Below are 14586 nucleotides of genomic sequence, written 5' to 3'. Positions count from 1 at the left end.
TGAGTGCCAAAGTCAGATATTTTCTAAATTGGATTCTTAATTGCCACACTGGGCTGCTTGATGTGGTGCTTAATTACAGTGCTGGACAGGATTCTGTTACTTCAAAACCCGTGTAGCTCTCAGGCCACTGGCTGTGCACAGTAGGCACTTAAATATTTAATTTGAGGTTTATGTTTCTTGTTGATTTCCAGGGTATTGCTGTTTAGCTCTTGCAGATAAAAAGATGAGGAAAATGGGTGAGGCACACCATTAGGCAATTCATAGAAGAAATGAATGGAAAATGAAAAGATGCTCATTTTTACTAAGCAAATACATTTTTTAAAATTTTTATTTATTTATGATAGTCACAGAGAGAGAGAGGCAGAGACATAGGCAGAGGGAGAAGCAGGCTCCATGCACTGGGAGCCCGACGTGGGATTCGATCCCAGGTCTCCAGGATCGCGCCCTGTGCCAAAGGCAGGCGCCAAACCACTGCGCCACCCAGGGATCCCAGCAAATACATTTTTGATGACTTTGAGAGACCCACTTTTGAAATGGCAAGACTTTTTGTTTATAAATACGATACACAAAAAAGAATGCAAAGATGTTTGTGAAGTTTCAGAGATAATCACTATTAATGCAGGCATTCATACACAAAATCTTTTTAAATTGGGATACCAGTGTATTTGTTGGCTTGTTTTTTAAGATTTCATTTATTTATTCATGAGAGACACAGAGAGAGAGGCAGAGACACAGGCAGAGGGAGAAGCAGGCTCCATGCAGGGAGCCCGACGTGGGACTCGATCCTGGGTCTCCAGGATTGCACCCTGGGCCATAGGTGGTGCTAAACTGCTGAGCCACCAGGGCTACCCTGTTTTTGTTGGTTTTTAAAAACTGAATATATTGTGCACATCATTCTGTGTCAGTACGTACTCAGTGCTGATGGCTGTACAGGTTTCCATTGTTTATCATAAGAGATCAAAGCTCACTTCATTTCATTTGTTCATGTGAAGTAAGAGTAGTCGAGGGTGAGACTTCAGATCTTAGATTTTTAAATTTATTATTAGTCTCTTTATTGAAATTACTTCTTGACCATTATTCATTATATGATCTCTTCCACACTTGCTGTTTTGCTAGGAAGATTGGGGTTGGATGCCCAGTCATTGTGATCCACATGATTGAATCTTTGTTTCAAGAGTCCTTATACTATCTTTTCTTTGAGAAGGGTCATTAGACTAATTCATTGAACATGTTGTGTGCTTTAATAAATGAGTTTGTCATCTAGAAAGTTTCCTAAAGAGTAGTGGAAGCTCTGCTGTCCCCTTCTAGAAATTGATTGAGCTTTGGAGCAAGACTGTCCTGTTCAAGGTTTGGATCCCAGTTTTGCCAGTGTGAGTCACGTGAACAGTTGGGGCCGGTCACTTAAGGTTCTCTGCCTCGGTGGTTTCATCAGGAAAACAGGGATGATTATTACTCTCTGGTGGGAGAAATAACTTAACTTGAGATATGACACGTAAAGCCCCAGTGCAGTATTGCTACCTGTTTTTTTTCTCTTGTATGTAGTCAGACAAGGAATTCTCAAACTTTTTTGTGCCCTTTACCCTTGTGGTAGCCCTGTGAAACCCACGAAAGGACCCCTTCTCAGAATAATGATTTTTAAATCAAGTTAAATGCTTTGGATTACAAAGGAAGCCAGTTATATTGAAGTACACTTAGCAAAATACTTAAAACATATTTGTGGTACTTTCTGTTTCAGACTTTATTTTTGGACCAAGGTGGGAAGTAAATGAGAAAGATAGGAAGGAGGGAGGAAAAAGAGGAGAGGAAAGAAAGAGGGAGCTCCTGAATATATATGCCTGGTGTCGGCTCCCTCCCAAGCAGTCACCCCAGATTTCCCACAGGCTCTGAGACATTTCCACCTCAGCATCCTCTCAGCAGTTCAGATTGATCCCCAGTGAAGTGGCATGCCTCTCCAGTGTCCCTTAACCATACCACTCTCCAGAGCACCTCAAGTCTAAATCCTCAGATCAATTCGGGTCCTCACTTTTGCACCCTGTTGCTGCTTCACATCAGTCATGTGCCTCTGCCCATCTTCTCTCTCAATGTCAGATTTTCTCGCCGAAATAGAAGACTCTCATCTCATCCTTGACATTATGATCCAGGCTTTTTCTTCGTGCTTGTCCAGCCCCCCTGCCTCTTCTCCAAGGGAGTCCGTGAGCATTTGGGGCCAGTGTGGTATGTGCCACATCTTCAGTCCTGCGGCACTCACAGATGTGCTATACACTCTTTTTCCCAATTGGCAACGGCCTCATTTACTTGTTGGCCAATCTGTATCTGTTTTCATTTCCCCAAACATATTCAAAGTTCTTTGAGGAAATAGACCCAGTCTCATACTTAAGATTTTTATTTCCCTATATAACTTAGCACAATACTTAAAAGTGCTTCATAAGATCTTGGTTTAAAAAAAAAGTCATCACAATGAGGTAGTTCCAGCTCCAAAAACAAAAAGGAAAAAATTGGACCTTGCCAACCGGCTTATGGTTTTAGGAGTTGATGCAATCAGACCAAATCTTTCTGTCAAAAACCTACAGAGAATTTTGTATACGTTTAAGTTTTTACTAACTCACTAACTTGATTGCCCAAGTTATTCAGTCATGGTTGGTCTTAACATTGTTCCTCTTGGTTAAGACAACAATGGCTGTGATTTCCTCTACTGTGAAACCTCTGCCCTCACAGACACCACTTGTATCCCAGGGCCTGGCCTAGAATAGATGATTAGTACATTTTGTTAGAAGAATTTAGCTTGTGCCTTGAAAATAGCTTGTTTACTTTAAAAGGCTTGGGGATGTGCATAGATTATTATAAAAACAAATAGGATAAAAGCTTTGTTTAAAAAGAAAGTCTAAAAAAAAGTCTAAAAAAAAATAAAAAAATAAATAAATAAATAAAAAAATAAAAAGAAAGTCTGTGATTGTAACAGGAAAAGCAGTTTTAGGATAGTCTGGAATCACATACTAATCATCTTAGTTGGCTTTGATATTTTGTTTGCCATTGATGTTCTTTCTTTTGGTTAAATTCTCTTACTTGTATTCTTAGGTTAAGACATCCGAATTTTATAGATACTCCCGACAGCTGCGCTATGAAGTTGACCAAGCATTGAATTACTTTCAGAATGTTCACCAGCAGCCTCTGTTGGACATGAAGTCAAGCCGCATCCGCTCTGCCAAACCCCAGACTACAGTATTCCGAGGAATGATTGGACATAGCATGGTTAACAGTAAAATCCTCCTGTTAAAGAAACCAAGAGTCTGGTGGGAACTGGAGGGCCCACAGGTTCCACTGCGCCCGGACTGCCTTGCTATCGTCAACAACTTTGTGTTCCTGTTGGGTGGTGAAGAACTGGGCCCAGATGGTGAATTCCATGCTTCTTCCAAAGTGTTCAGGTATGACCCAAGGCAGAACTCTTGGCTCCGGATGGCAGACATGTCAGTGCCACGTTCAGAGTTCGCAGTTGGTGTTATTGGCAAGTTTATTTATGCCGTGGCAGGCAGAACCAGAGATGAGACCTTCTATTCAACTGAGAGATATGACATCACCAATGATAAATGGGAATTCGTGGATCCTTATCCCGTTAACAAATATGGACATGAAGGGACAGTGCTCAATAACAAGTTGTTCATCACCGGTGGGATCACCTCATCTTCCACCTCCAAACAAGTGTGCGTGTTTGACCCCAGTAAAGAAGGGACCATAGAACAGCGGACCAGAAGAACGCAAGTGGTTACCAACTGTTGGGAGAATAAGAGCAAGATGAATTACGCAAGATGCTTTCACAAGATGATCTCTTACAACGGCAAGCTTTATGTCTTCGGTGGCGTCTGTGTGATCTTGAGGGCCTCTTTTGAATCTCAGGGATGCCCTTCCACAGAAGTGTACAACCCGGAGACTGATCAGTGGACCATCTTAGCATCCATGCCAATTGGCAGAAGTGGCCATGGTGTGACTGTGCTGGACAAACAGATAATGGTTCTTGGAGGCCTTTGCTACAACGGTCATTACAGCGATTCCATTCTTACTTTTGACCCGGAAGAGAACAAGTGGAAGGAAGATGAGTACCCACGGATGCCCTGCAAGCTGGATGGTTTACAGGTGTGCAACCTGCATTTCCCGGAGTACATACTGGACGAGGTCAGACGCTGCAACTAGTGACGTCTTTCTCCCTTTCAAAAAAGCCAAACACAAAATTCGTTTGTGACAAAGTAGTTAATTAAAAAAAAACATAAAGAAAAACCTCACCAGTTTTACTATCGAAGCCATTGGTCTAATAGCGTAAAAAATGTTTCATTCTGTGCTAGCATCCTTTTATTTTTCTTTTCAGTGGCCTCAAACTCATGCAATAAGTTCATTCTAAGCGCTAGCTCTTGAAACTACTTCCAGAAGCAGTTGAATAGAGTGATCCACTTATCTGGGAAGTTGATTTTATGCTTTAAAACATTTCTTTCAGATGTCAGCGTAGGAGTCCTGCATCTTCTAAGAGAAGACCTGATAAGTGTCACTGGGTGTAATTTTGGTTCCTATCTCAACCTGAAGTCTTTTTGAAACGTTTATTTCAGTGTATTACAGTCTGTTAGACCTTTTGGTTTTATTATTTAAGGTTAAAACTCTTGACCTTTTTGCATGGCTTTTTGCTGAAAATGCAAAAATATAAATTTTCTACAAAAGTAACTTTTTTATATTCAAAACACTATTTCTAAGCTGCCTTCTCTTATCTGCATTGTGTTAGTGAAAGCATATCCATACTTGCATACATCTTATGAACATATAAGGCACATCTCCTTTTATGCGTGGTTAGGATTCTATATTTTTAAGCTAGTGCACTTGCACACACAGTTTGCCATACTTGTTGAATTTTAGATGTAACGTCTTTTCATGTATTAACATTTTTAGAAAGTTAAAATAACTGGAGTCCTCATTTGGTATCAAAGTAGCCTATCTTCAGTCCATACTGATTCAGTAATATCTGAGCTCCTTGTATTCCTGAAACACGTATGGATTTCTGAAAACTAACATTTTATATTTTATTTTCACAAGTAAACATTAGTGTTCCTTATCAATGTATGTCTTCTTTTTGAAAATGTTTTTCTTTGCAGTCTGTTTAACGTTACCCTGTTTTTAGTGAGAATCGGACTGGTATACGCAGCCCTGGCCCTGCAGCGTGCAAGCACTTTTAAAGAGAATTTAGGTAATACCAGACTCCTAAATAAAGGCCCCTTAAAAGTAAGTGCAACTCCCATTCTTTACATTCAGTAAGGCTGCTGCATCTGTTATTGAATGGAAAGTAGCAACTCGTGGAAAATTTGAGCTCATTTTTGACTTTAGAGGTAAGAAACAGAATTATAATCTTACTGGTCATATCTACTTGTTTATTTAGTACAAAATACTTAGTCGCACTGGGGATGTAAGCCCTCAGCCTTTGTTTTATTTACTGAAAGCTACTAGCATGAAGGATGGGAACCTCAAAGTTCAGAATGGTTCAGGAATAACTGTTTAAAAGCATTTATGATAAGTGTTTTAGGATTAGCCGCGCACCTTTCAATTCTTGAAACTCGAAGGAAAAACACATAGTTGACAAAATTAAGCAAGAATAACTGGGGAGTGGATCATTCAAATTGATACCATTTTCTCCTGAGTAGAGTCTATATCTGATACAGACAAGTTAGTTCTACACTGGCAAAACTTGCCAGATCTTAGGATGTTGGTGCAATATTGCAATGCCTTCTTCTATGGCTGTTGTATAAATTTTCTAGTTTTTCTTTTCTTTCTTTTTTTTTTTTTTTTTTTTTGCTGCTGCCACCACTGAACACAAAATGGAAGAGTGAAGTCATGGAAATGGAAATGTGAAGACTTTTGCTTTGTGTTGTTTTTTTTTTTTGTTGTTGTTGTTGTTGTTAATTGAGATAGACAACTATGACAAAAACACCTGATTTTAAAACTCCAGAACTGAGAGGCATTTGAGTTTAAGAAACAGGTACACAAGTAGTTTTTGAGAAAGAGAAACATTGGCATTGATTTTAGAAATAAAATTAATGATACTCTTTTGTATATGAGACTTAAATTTTTATTAAGTGGTTCTATCATTTACTTTCACTTTCTAGAAATAAAATTCAGTACCTTTTTTCCCATGGTTAATATGGGTAAAAGTCTTTTCCTACCTTTAAAAAATCCTTGTTAGTCATTTTACTTTTGAAAACTAGCAGTTAGGTTAGCCATTTAATTGTTTTTCTAATGTTATTAGTTGGTTTAGTGTTTTTGTTTGTGTGTGCTGTCTTGCTTTAAAGAAAATAACAATAACGTCTTCATTATTTTCCTCATTGTTGTCTTTTGCTGGAAAAGACCGAGACAGGGTACCCCTATCAGGCTTTTACGCTTTCACACACCAGTGGTGGTTCTCTTTAATTGTTTAGATATGACTTCATAGCCCTAGTGAGGGTAAGATCTGGGCAAACAGTTGAATATTCTTGGTCTTCCTTTCTCAAGACACAAAGACCAAGATCAAAGTTCGTGTTTTGGAAAATTTGTGAAATCTTAACTTGAACTAACTCTGGGTTCAGCTTCATACGTAAGTCATGTCTGACCTGATGTTAGCTGTTATCAGTTTTGAGCTTTAAGGATAGTTGCTATTGCTTGGGTTCTGAATGTATGAGAAAACTCATCTTGTTTAAATGTAGTGCTAATATAGGTTATTTTAAACCCATGATTAACTTACATTCCCTTTTAAAAATATGGTTTAATTGTTGAAAGAGATTTATTTTTGTTATACTAATCTATGGAAAATTTTTTCATAGAAGTTTTTTTCAAGTTTATTTTTTGTGTGCTTCATTTGGAACCATTTTTGTTTATATACGTTGTATGTGCTCAAAATAGTGGTTTTTTAAAAAAAAGTCAGAGGTTGGAAACTATACAGTGTAACTGTTGTGATCTTTGTGTGTTTTCACTTTATATTTTAAACAGCAGACTTTACAAAAATAGCTGATCTTCATTAATTACATCTTAATTAGAAATGTTTGTTCTCTTCTGTGTCTTTGACCTTCTCAGTTTTTTATTTTAATCTGCTTAAAGAAAATCCTTGCACTACAACCATTTCATAAAATTCAAGATTCTCACATTGAAGGTTTTGTATTGGAAGAAATACTACTGGTTTTTAAAAGAAGCAAAGCTTAATTAATAGAATTATTAGCTTTTCTTGAGACAGCATTCTCTGTGTCCTCATTACTCTGCTCTGTGTGCGTGTTACTCTAATTTGTGAAATATTGACTGAGCCCTTCACTTATCTTTTCTAAAGCAGCACCTTTGGACACCTCATTCTGGGAAGCCTGCTCGAGTCATAGTAAAGGACACACACATTTGTGTGGAGAGAAGTGGTAAAAATGGAGAGTTTTGTCTTAATTACATGAAACTAAGCTTTAAAATATTTTATAACAAATTATTTGAGCTGCATAATCTAAACATGTCAAACGTTCAGTGGGACTATTTTTATATATGTATATGTGGTTGTAGGTCATAACATTTCAGTTTATAATATAAATTGATATTTCAGTTTATAAGCTATCTCAGAAAAGACTAGCTCTTTTGAGAATACGTAATTTAAAGTTTCAGACTGAAGTAAAACACAACATAGACAATAGTGTAAATTAGATATAACTGAGGGCTATCTGGCAGTAAAACTGCTAGTGCCATTTTTCTTTTTTGCCTATTACACGTTTTTGATTTTTTTTTTTGTACTCAACATTTTTAGGGATATGTTTGTTCAATCAGATTAGAGTTGGTTTGGGAATAAATATCTTCTAAAAAGAGATTTATCTGAAAAATTAAAGTCCTGAAAAATTAGTTTATTGAGAGTTTATAAAGTCAAATATTCAATAGACATAGCCTGGAATAGGTAAGCTTGTGGAAGTCCTAGCCTTTCAGTACATACACCCGTGTAACTTTGGTGTTACACGAGCAACACTGAGAGAATGCCATCAGCTTGGTTTGTTCCCCTTTAATATTCTTGGATTTTCATTTTACATCTTTGGGAACAACTGCATTAAAAACCTTATTAATCAGTATATCAGTAAGGATTAGGTGTTTGCTTTCTGAAGGAGAGTTCCAGTGAGGTGGTCAGAGAGGTTATTTTCTACCTAACTCACATATGCCCTCTGCCTCTTGGGCATACTTTGTCTATAGAAAAATATTTTGACCTTTAGGTACATTTTGGGCCAGTAGTCAAATAATCCTAGGGCCGATTTAAAAAATCTTAGAATAATTTAAGGTTTGCCTTTTATACCTGTTTTGAAAGCCTTTACATTTTTGTCAGGTAATTTTTCCCAAGCCGTGAATATAATCTATTCAAACATGTTTATGCTATCCATTCTGTTTTTAAATTGAAAAAAAATGTTAAAAGTGTTTATGAAGAAAAGTTTAAATAAAATATTTTTAATCTTTAAAATATTTATCTCATTATTTGCTATCTTTATGCAACCCATCACTTTGAAAGTCACTCATGACTTGATTAACAGTATACATTTTGTTTTCCTTCAGTGTGCCAAGGAAGTGCCATAAAACTGATTTCTACCAATGCTTTCAGCCACAGATTCAAATGAGCACATTAGAGTGAAATTATTTACACTTACATGCAATGGAAATTGTATAACGAAGCCAAGTAATTAAAGTTCCACTAACAGAGTTTTGCAGAGTGGAAATGCAGTGTGGTGATCTTATAGGTTCCCTGTAGCGTTTATGATTGATTGTTCTTAAAGGCATTTCTGAAATTAGCAAAAAAAGGCAGAAATGAAGCCGGTACATCACAGGCACTTGGATATACATAGGCTCCTGTGTGCCTTCCTTAAAATGGACTCCTGAGAAACCTCAGCAGGATTCCCTGGGTCCTGGCCTCAAGCCACTTTACCATTATCAGCCTCTTTCCGTCGCTTCCCACACTCCATTCTCTTGTGATCTTTGTTAGTTTCTAGCCTCAAATTACTTGTCTTCTTTCCCCGTCCCTGCTTGTGAAATCCCCTTATTTTCCCACCCCAACTCAGATGCTCTCCTCTCTTCCAGAAACCTGTGTTCTCTCTCCCATTGAATTAATTGCCTCTTCTACACTCAGCATATTTATAGCTCTTCATTTCATTTTGCATGATCACTGGGGTGTAATTCTTTCTCCACAACGACATCCTAGTCTCCGTGGATGAAAGGACCTTCTTTTATTCCCCTTTGTACCTTCACTTCTAGCAGGATACTTTTTGTGCACAATAGGCACAAGCTAAATGTTGCAGCACGTGACAGATTCCATCTGAGTTACAGGCAGATGCTGTAGGTGTTCGGAAGAGAGAGTCCCCTGCCAGTTTTGTCTGCTGCTCAGTCTGCACATTCCCTGTTCAACCTCACCACACCTGTGGCTTCAACAACTTCTGACACCTGTCAAATCTGTATGTCTTAACCCACAGTTCCAGCCATCTCCTGAACATCTCACGTTTTTAATCACAATTTCAAGCTGAATGCGTGCAAACCTGAGTACATAATGTCTTTCCCAAACACCTGCCCCTTGTCCTGTGTTCCCTCCATTGTGCGGCTGGACCGTTGCCTGCGATTGTTCAAGTCAGAAGCCTGACAACAGTCTGCCTCTGCGTCTCTCTCCGTCGCCCCAGCATCTTGCTTCATCCAGCCCTGTCGGTTTCGAGACTCTGCTGCCCTCTCGCCCATCTGCACTGCCCTTGTTCAGGCCCTGGTTAATGCTTACTGGCCTCTTTGAGCTGGCTTTCTGATCTACCTCTATGATCTCCTTTCTACACTGCTGCGCAAGGGAGCTTTTAAAAGGTAAATCATCCTGAGATCCAAGAGCCTTTCATAATCTCCCTTCACCCTGAGAATAAGATCCAAACTCAGCAGCATGCCACACAAGGCCCTTCGTTTTGCTCCCTTAGCACTTGTCCAGTCTTCTACATCCCATGTCCCAGCTACGTAAGCAACTTGGAGCTCCCCGAACATGGTTTTCTCTGGCCTCTCTGCCTTTGCACATGCTCTTCCCCCTTGCCTTTCCTGGCTAAGCCGCCTTTGACCTGCAAGGACCAGCCTGGACATCAGTCTTTGCCAAGTCTTTAATGCCTTGGGCCAGGTTCACTGTGCTGTTGGTCGTAACCCCAGCACCTTCTGAGGCCCGGGTTGTGACTTTTCTCTATCTCACCCTTAACTGTACTCCTTGAGGGCAGATACTGTGTCTCTATTTTCCAAGAGTCTGACTTAAGCTAGGCATGCAGGAAGGCCTCCTTAAAGAAAAACAGAAGCTTGGAAGGTTATCAGTGAAATGCTCCTGGTGAGCAGGGGCACTGTATTAGAGAGCCTGATTGGCTGCTGAAATTAGCCTCCCTAAGGGATTTCCTCCATTCATTTCCACTACCAACCATTCCCGTGTCTAGAAGGTTGATGCATACAGCTATCATAGTTGTGAACATACTTCTTCCCTTAATATATCAGTATTTCTGATCCAGGCAGAAAATTTCAAGTAAAACCAAAGGGTGTTTCAAAGACCATTAATCCCTTGAAATGCCCTGTGGGGTTAAAAGTGTTCATTGGTCACAATGTCGAGAAAACAGTACACATATTTTTTCTTTTCCTAGAAAATCTCAGCAGCATATTAAAAGCTCTGAGAAGTCCTGATGTTAACGCCTTTTGATTTTGTTTAGCTTAGTGTAAATCAAATTGTTGACCACAGAACTCTTTTTTTTGTGTGGAATGTATATGATCCTTGAGTGCTCTTGAAAAAACCTGGCTAGGGAATAACTGGAAGAAAACAAGTACAGAGGACCACTAATTCAGGTGCTCTGGTCTGTACAATTGGGTTTCCTCCTGCAGATCCAGTTAGTTTCCAGGCTGAAGTCGACATTTTGCTAAGGTGACCTTACCCTGGGGATTTGACAACCCAAGGAAGGTTCCACTTCCTCTCCCAAGGAGTAGGATGAGTTTGTATCATTAATCTGTACAACTTTGATAGTTTTACAGAGTAGGACTTCCAGAGTCGCCAATTAAGGAGGTCAGCAGATCCTTTCCCTAAAAAACAATGATAAAGCTGAGCAAACTAGTAAAAAGAAAAGATTCTGGAGATCGATCAAAGGCATACCTCAAATCGGAGAAACATTTATGCAAGATGTGCAGACCCACTGTAAGAGCGGTGGGAGTCTGCTATTTGAGCCAGGGCCTACTCCCATCTCAGCCCCCCCCCCCCCCCCCCCCGCCTATGTGGCACAAAGGTTCACGGGGCCCTCAGGGGGACCTGCCCTTATCTGGAGCATGGGCAAGCCCCTGTCATCGTTGCCCACGCTGCCGCTAGCCTGAGGTCTCAGCAGTGATTGGTGTTAGCAGATTGGCCGACAGGAGCAGCCAGAAACTTGAACAGACCTTGGTGGTCCAGACGGTCGTGTTCACGGACAAGGCTGTGTGCACTCAAGGGGGGCCTGAGACGGCCCTAGCAAGCTGCTCCAACTTCGAATGCGTTCCCGGGGTCGCCCAGGTTCCGGAGCGAAGAGTGGAGGCCTTACTGGCTCAAGATGGAAGTGTAAGTTCCAGTTGGTCGCTGGCTGCTTAGCTCTGCTGACCTGGGTGATCTCTGGGAATCCAAGTTAAAAAAAAAAAAAAAAAACTAAAAAAAATTGAGCTGAGTCCTCAGGGGCCACACACGGGGGTGGGGGGGGAGGAGGAAGGGAAGAGACTTGGCAGAAATCTAGCAGGCAAATCACAGAGCGCCTAGGAACCAAGGGAGCAAAAGCGCCTCATGGAGGGCGGCCGTGGCCCCGCGGTTGAGCGTCGTCTTCGCCCGGGGGCATGACCCTGGAGACCCGGGATGGAGGCCCGCGTCTGGCTCCCACATGGAGCCTGCTTCTCCCGCTGCCTGTGTCTCTGCCTCTCTCTCTGTGTCGCTTATGAATAAATAAATAAATCTTTAAAAAAAATTTCTTTTAAACGCCCCACGGAATGCAGAGCTGCTACCATATAGTATCCAAAACGTCAAGTTTCCAACAAAAAATGATGAGACCTGCAAGGAAACAGGATAGTCTGAGCCATGCCAGGAAGATAAGGAGTCAGTAGACATCTAAGGGCTCAGAGTGCTCATGGAAGTCACTATGACTATAGCTTTGTGTCCTGTATTTCACATAAAATTGTATTAGAAATAATTTCAATATTCATTAAAATTTCTTTGAAAATACATTTCATGATTGTTTAGTGTTCCATAGTATGGCTATACCATATCAGTTACTATTGATGAGAGTCAAGGAAAGGTTCATGGAGCTATTGGCATTTTTACTTGGTCACGGCAATTAAGATTTCTCAAAGTGGTGAATACACAAAAGGGTTTCAAGAAAGGATGTGCAGAGAAAGCACAGGAGGTCACATGAAGCATGCACCCAGATCCAGTCTATCAGTCTTCTATCCAAGTGCATTCTAGTACTGGTAGAAATACTCAACATAAAACAGCACCTAGGATATTTGCTCTGGATGCAAAAACAACCAGCTGAAAAGTGAGTTCATTTTAACTCATGAAAACATTTTTTAACTCTGAGAATTAAAAAAAACCCACTGACCATGGAAAACATAGACTGCATAAAAATGACACAATAAAACTGACAATGACAAGACTTTACACATCTGTAGCCTTAAGTTGGGATCCCTGGAAACTGACTCCTAGAGAAGAATGAGAGTATAAGGAATTTACTGAAGAGGTCGTTCCAGAAAGCATCATTAGTAGGGAGGGGGAAGTTAAGACAGGGATGAGCCAGTAAAGGGTACATCTTCAAGCAGTTTTCCACTGGAGGTAACTGGGTTCGATCCTAGGAAAAACCTGGGAGTCATCCCACCAGAGGACGTGGAAGCTAGGGTATTTACCCTCCAACTCACATCTGTCATTGGCTTAGGATTGGGGGCAGTTGCAGGTGTTTGCACTCAGGGGCCAACTACCATTTTTCCGTACTGAAGGGTGAGCACCAGGGTGGTACGGGTGAGTCACCACTACTATCTGCTGTTTGTTAGTGGTTCAAGACAATTGGAAGAACCACATTTTCTTGACAAAATTTAGGCCCATAAAATTTGCAACACGAGAAACTGGCAGACCTAATTGCCATGAAAGTAAACTCACATAAGTGAGTTTATCTCTTACAAAAGAGGTTAAAATGTAAAAATTTTTATTTGGACGAATTTTAAAACTAATCATGGTGACATTTTTATGAATAAGAATTGTCCAGATGAAAATAATTGCATTAAAATAAAAGCAAATAAAAATACTAGAAACATTTTATCTGCCTTATATAGAAAATTGATATCAAGGAATTAAAGTGATTTGAGTTTGCTTGGGAAAATATGTTCTTCATAAAATTTCTTCGATGTTGGCATGATTCTGATTAGAATGTTTGTACTAACAAACATGGAGTCACAGTGTCCTCGGGCTCAAAACAAGAAGAGGATCGAAACATCCTGTTCTTGAGTTGCTAGAGGCCAAAAAATGAAGAGGTTTTGTGCCAGGGGAAATTGCATGGGTAAATGCAGAGTGGAAAAGCATATGGAATGCTTTGGGAATGATGAATTCCTTACTGACAGAGCTATGGGAGCAGATGTTAAGCAAAAAAAAAAAAATCATATTCATGAATATTCTGTGGATCTGCAGATTTCTTTGTTGAAGGATAAGAGAAAAATTGGATCTTACAGTCCACCAGTAAAAGTCCTCACAACTTTTTATTAAAACGTCCCATGAAAAAAAAAAAAAAAGTCCCATGACCTTATAGAAAAATAATAAAAATCCATTAAAATGATGAGAGATTGATGGACAACATAATATAAAATTGTGAACAGCCTTGAAAATAATTTTAAGGCAAACAGACTGAGAAGAGATGCATACTTCACCTTATGGGATACTCAGGCTTCTCTTCATGAAAGAGAGCAACTGGAGAAAGATTTTTTTTTTAAAGGTACATTGTTCTTGCAACACCAATTGTGCCCTGATGCAAGAATTTGGGCCTTTACTAGCCAGAAGCCTGGGCACTCATAGCTCTTGATCCCAAGGAGCTATACTATGAGGCAGGAAGTTTTCTTCCTGAGTTTTGCCCCTGGCCTTGAAATCCCTCTGTGTCTTCTACCCACCCTGCTCTCGCCCCTCAACCCCCACCCCCTCTAGTCTACCCACTGCCTTTTTCCATTTTTACATTGAAACAGAGCAACCCTGTTAATCAACTAGGCAGGAAGTAAGGGCAGACTGGCCGTGGTATAAAACGTATCCTCCCTCATTACTCACTCACAGTAGGTGACCACAGACATAGGAAGAACCGTCTCACTTGCTGTCATTGGCTTCCAGTCTCACAGATGAAGACGACAAGAGGAAGGTGATAAACCACAATAGCATAAGGAGGTACAATAAGGGAAAGCCTGTTAGAAGCTGGAGTGTGGACAGGAAGCCATGCCCATCAACTAACCCACTTCCCAGCTATAGATTTATCGAGGGGGTGGGAATACTACCCGAGTGCATAACAGGTTGGGACTAACGGCCATGCCCACGTTCTGTTGACACACTGGGTCAGGAAGGGT

At 40.2% G+C, this 14586-nt stretch overlaps 1 protein-coding gene across 1 annotated transcript in view; it reads left to right on the top strand.

The window, feature by feature from the left end:
• The window catches only part of KLHL15 (kelch like family member 15), a 34976-nt gene extending 26509 nt beyond the window's left edge, over positions 1-8467 (top strand). Inside the window, exon 3 of the mRNA XM_041741427.1 lies at positions 3076-8467. Coding sequence (XP_041597361.1) covers positions 3076-4185 — 1110 coding nt within the window. The 3' untranslated portion in view covers positions 4186-8467. The remainder of the gene's footprint in view (positions 1-3075) is intronic.
• The last annotated feature ends 6119 nt before the right edge of the window (positions 8468-14586 follow it).

The sequence above is a fragment of the Vulpes lagopus genome, chromosome X, assembly GCF_018345385.1.
Source record: "Vulpes lagopus strain Blue_001 chromosome X, ASM1834538v1, whole genome shotgun sequence".
Classification (NCBI taxonomy): domain Eukaryota; kingdom Metazoa; phylum Chordata; class Mammalia; order Carnivora; family Canidae; genus Vulpes; species Vulpes lagopus.
Note: the sequence above shows the minus strand (reverse complement) of the source record. Positions and strands in the feature narration are given on the sequence as shown.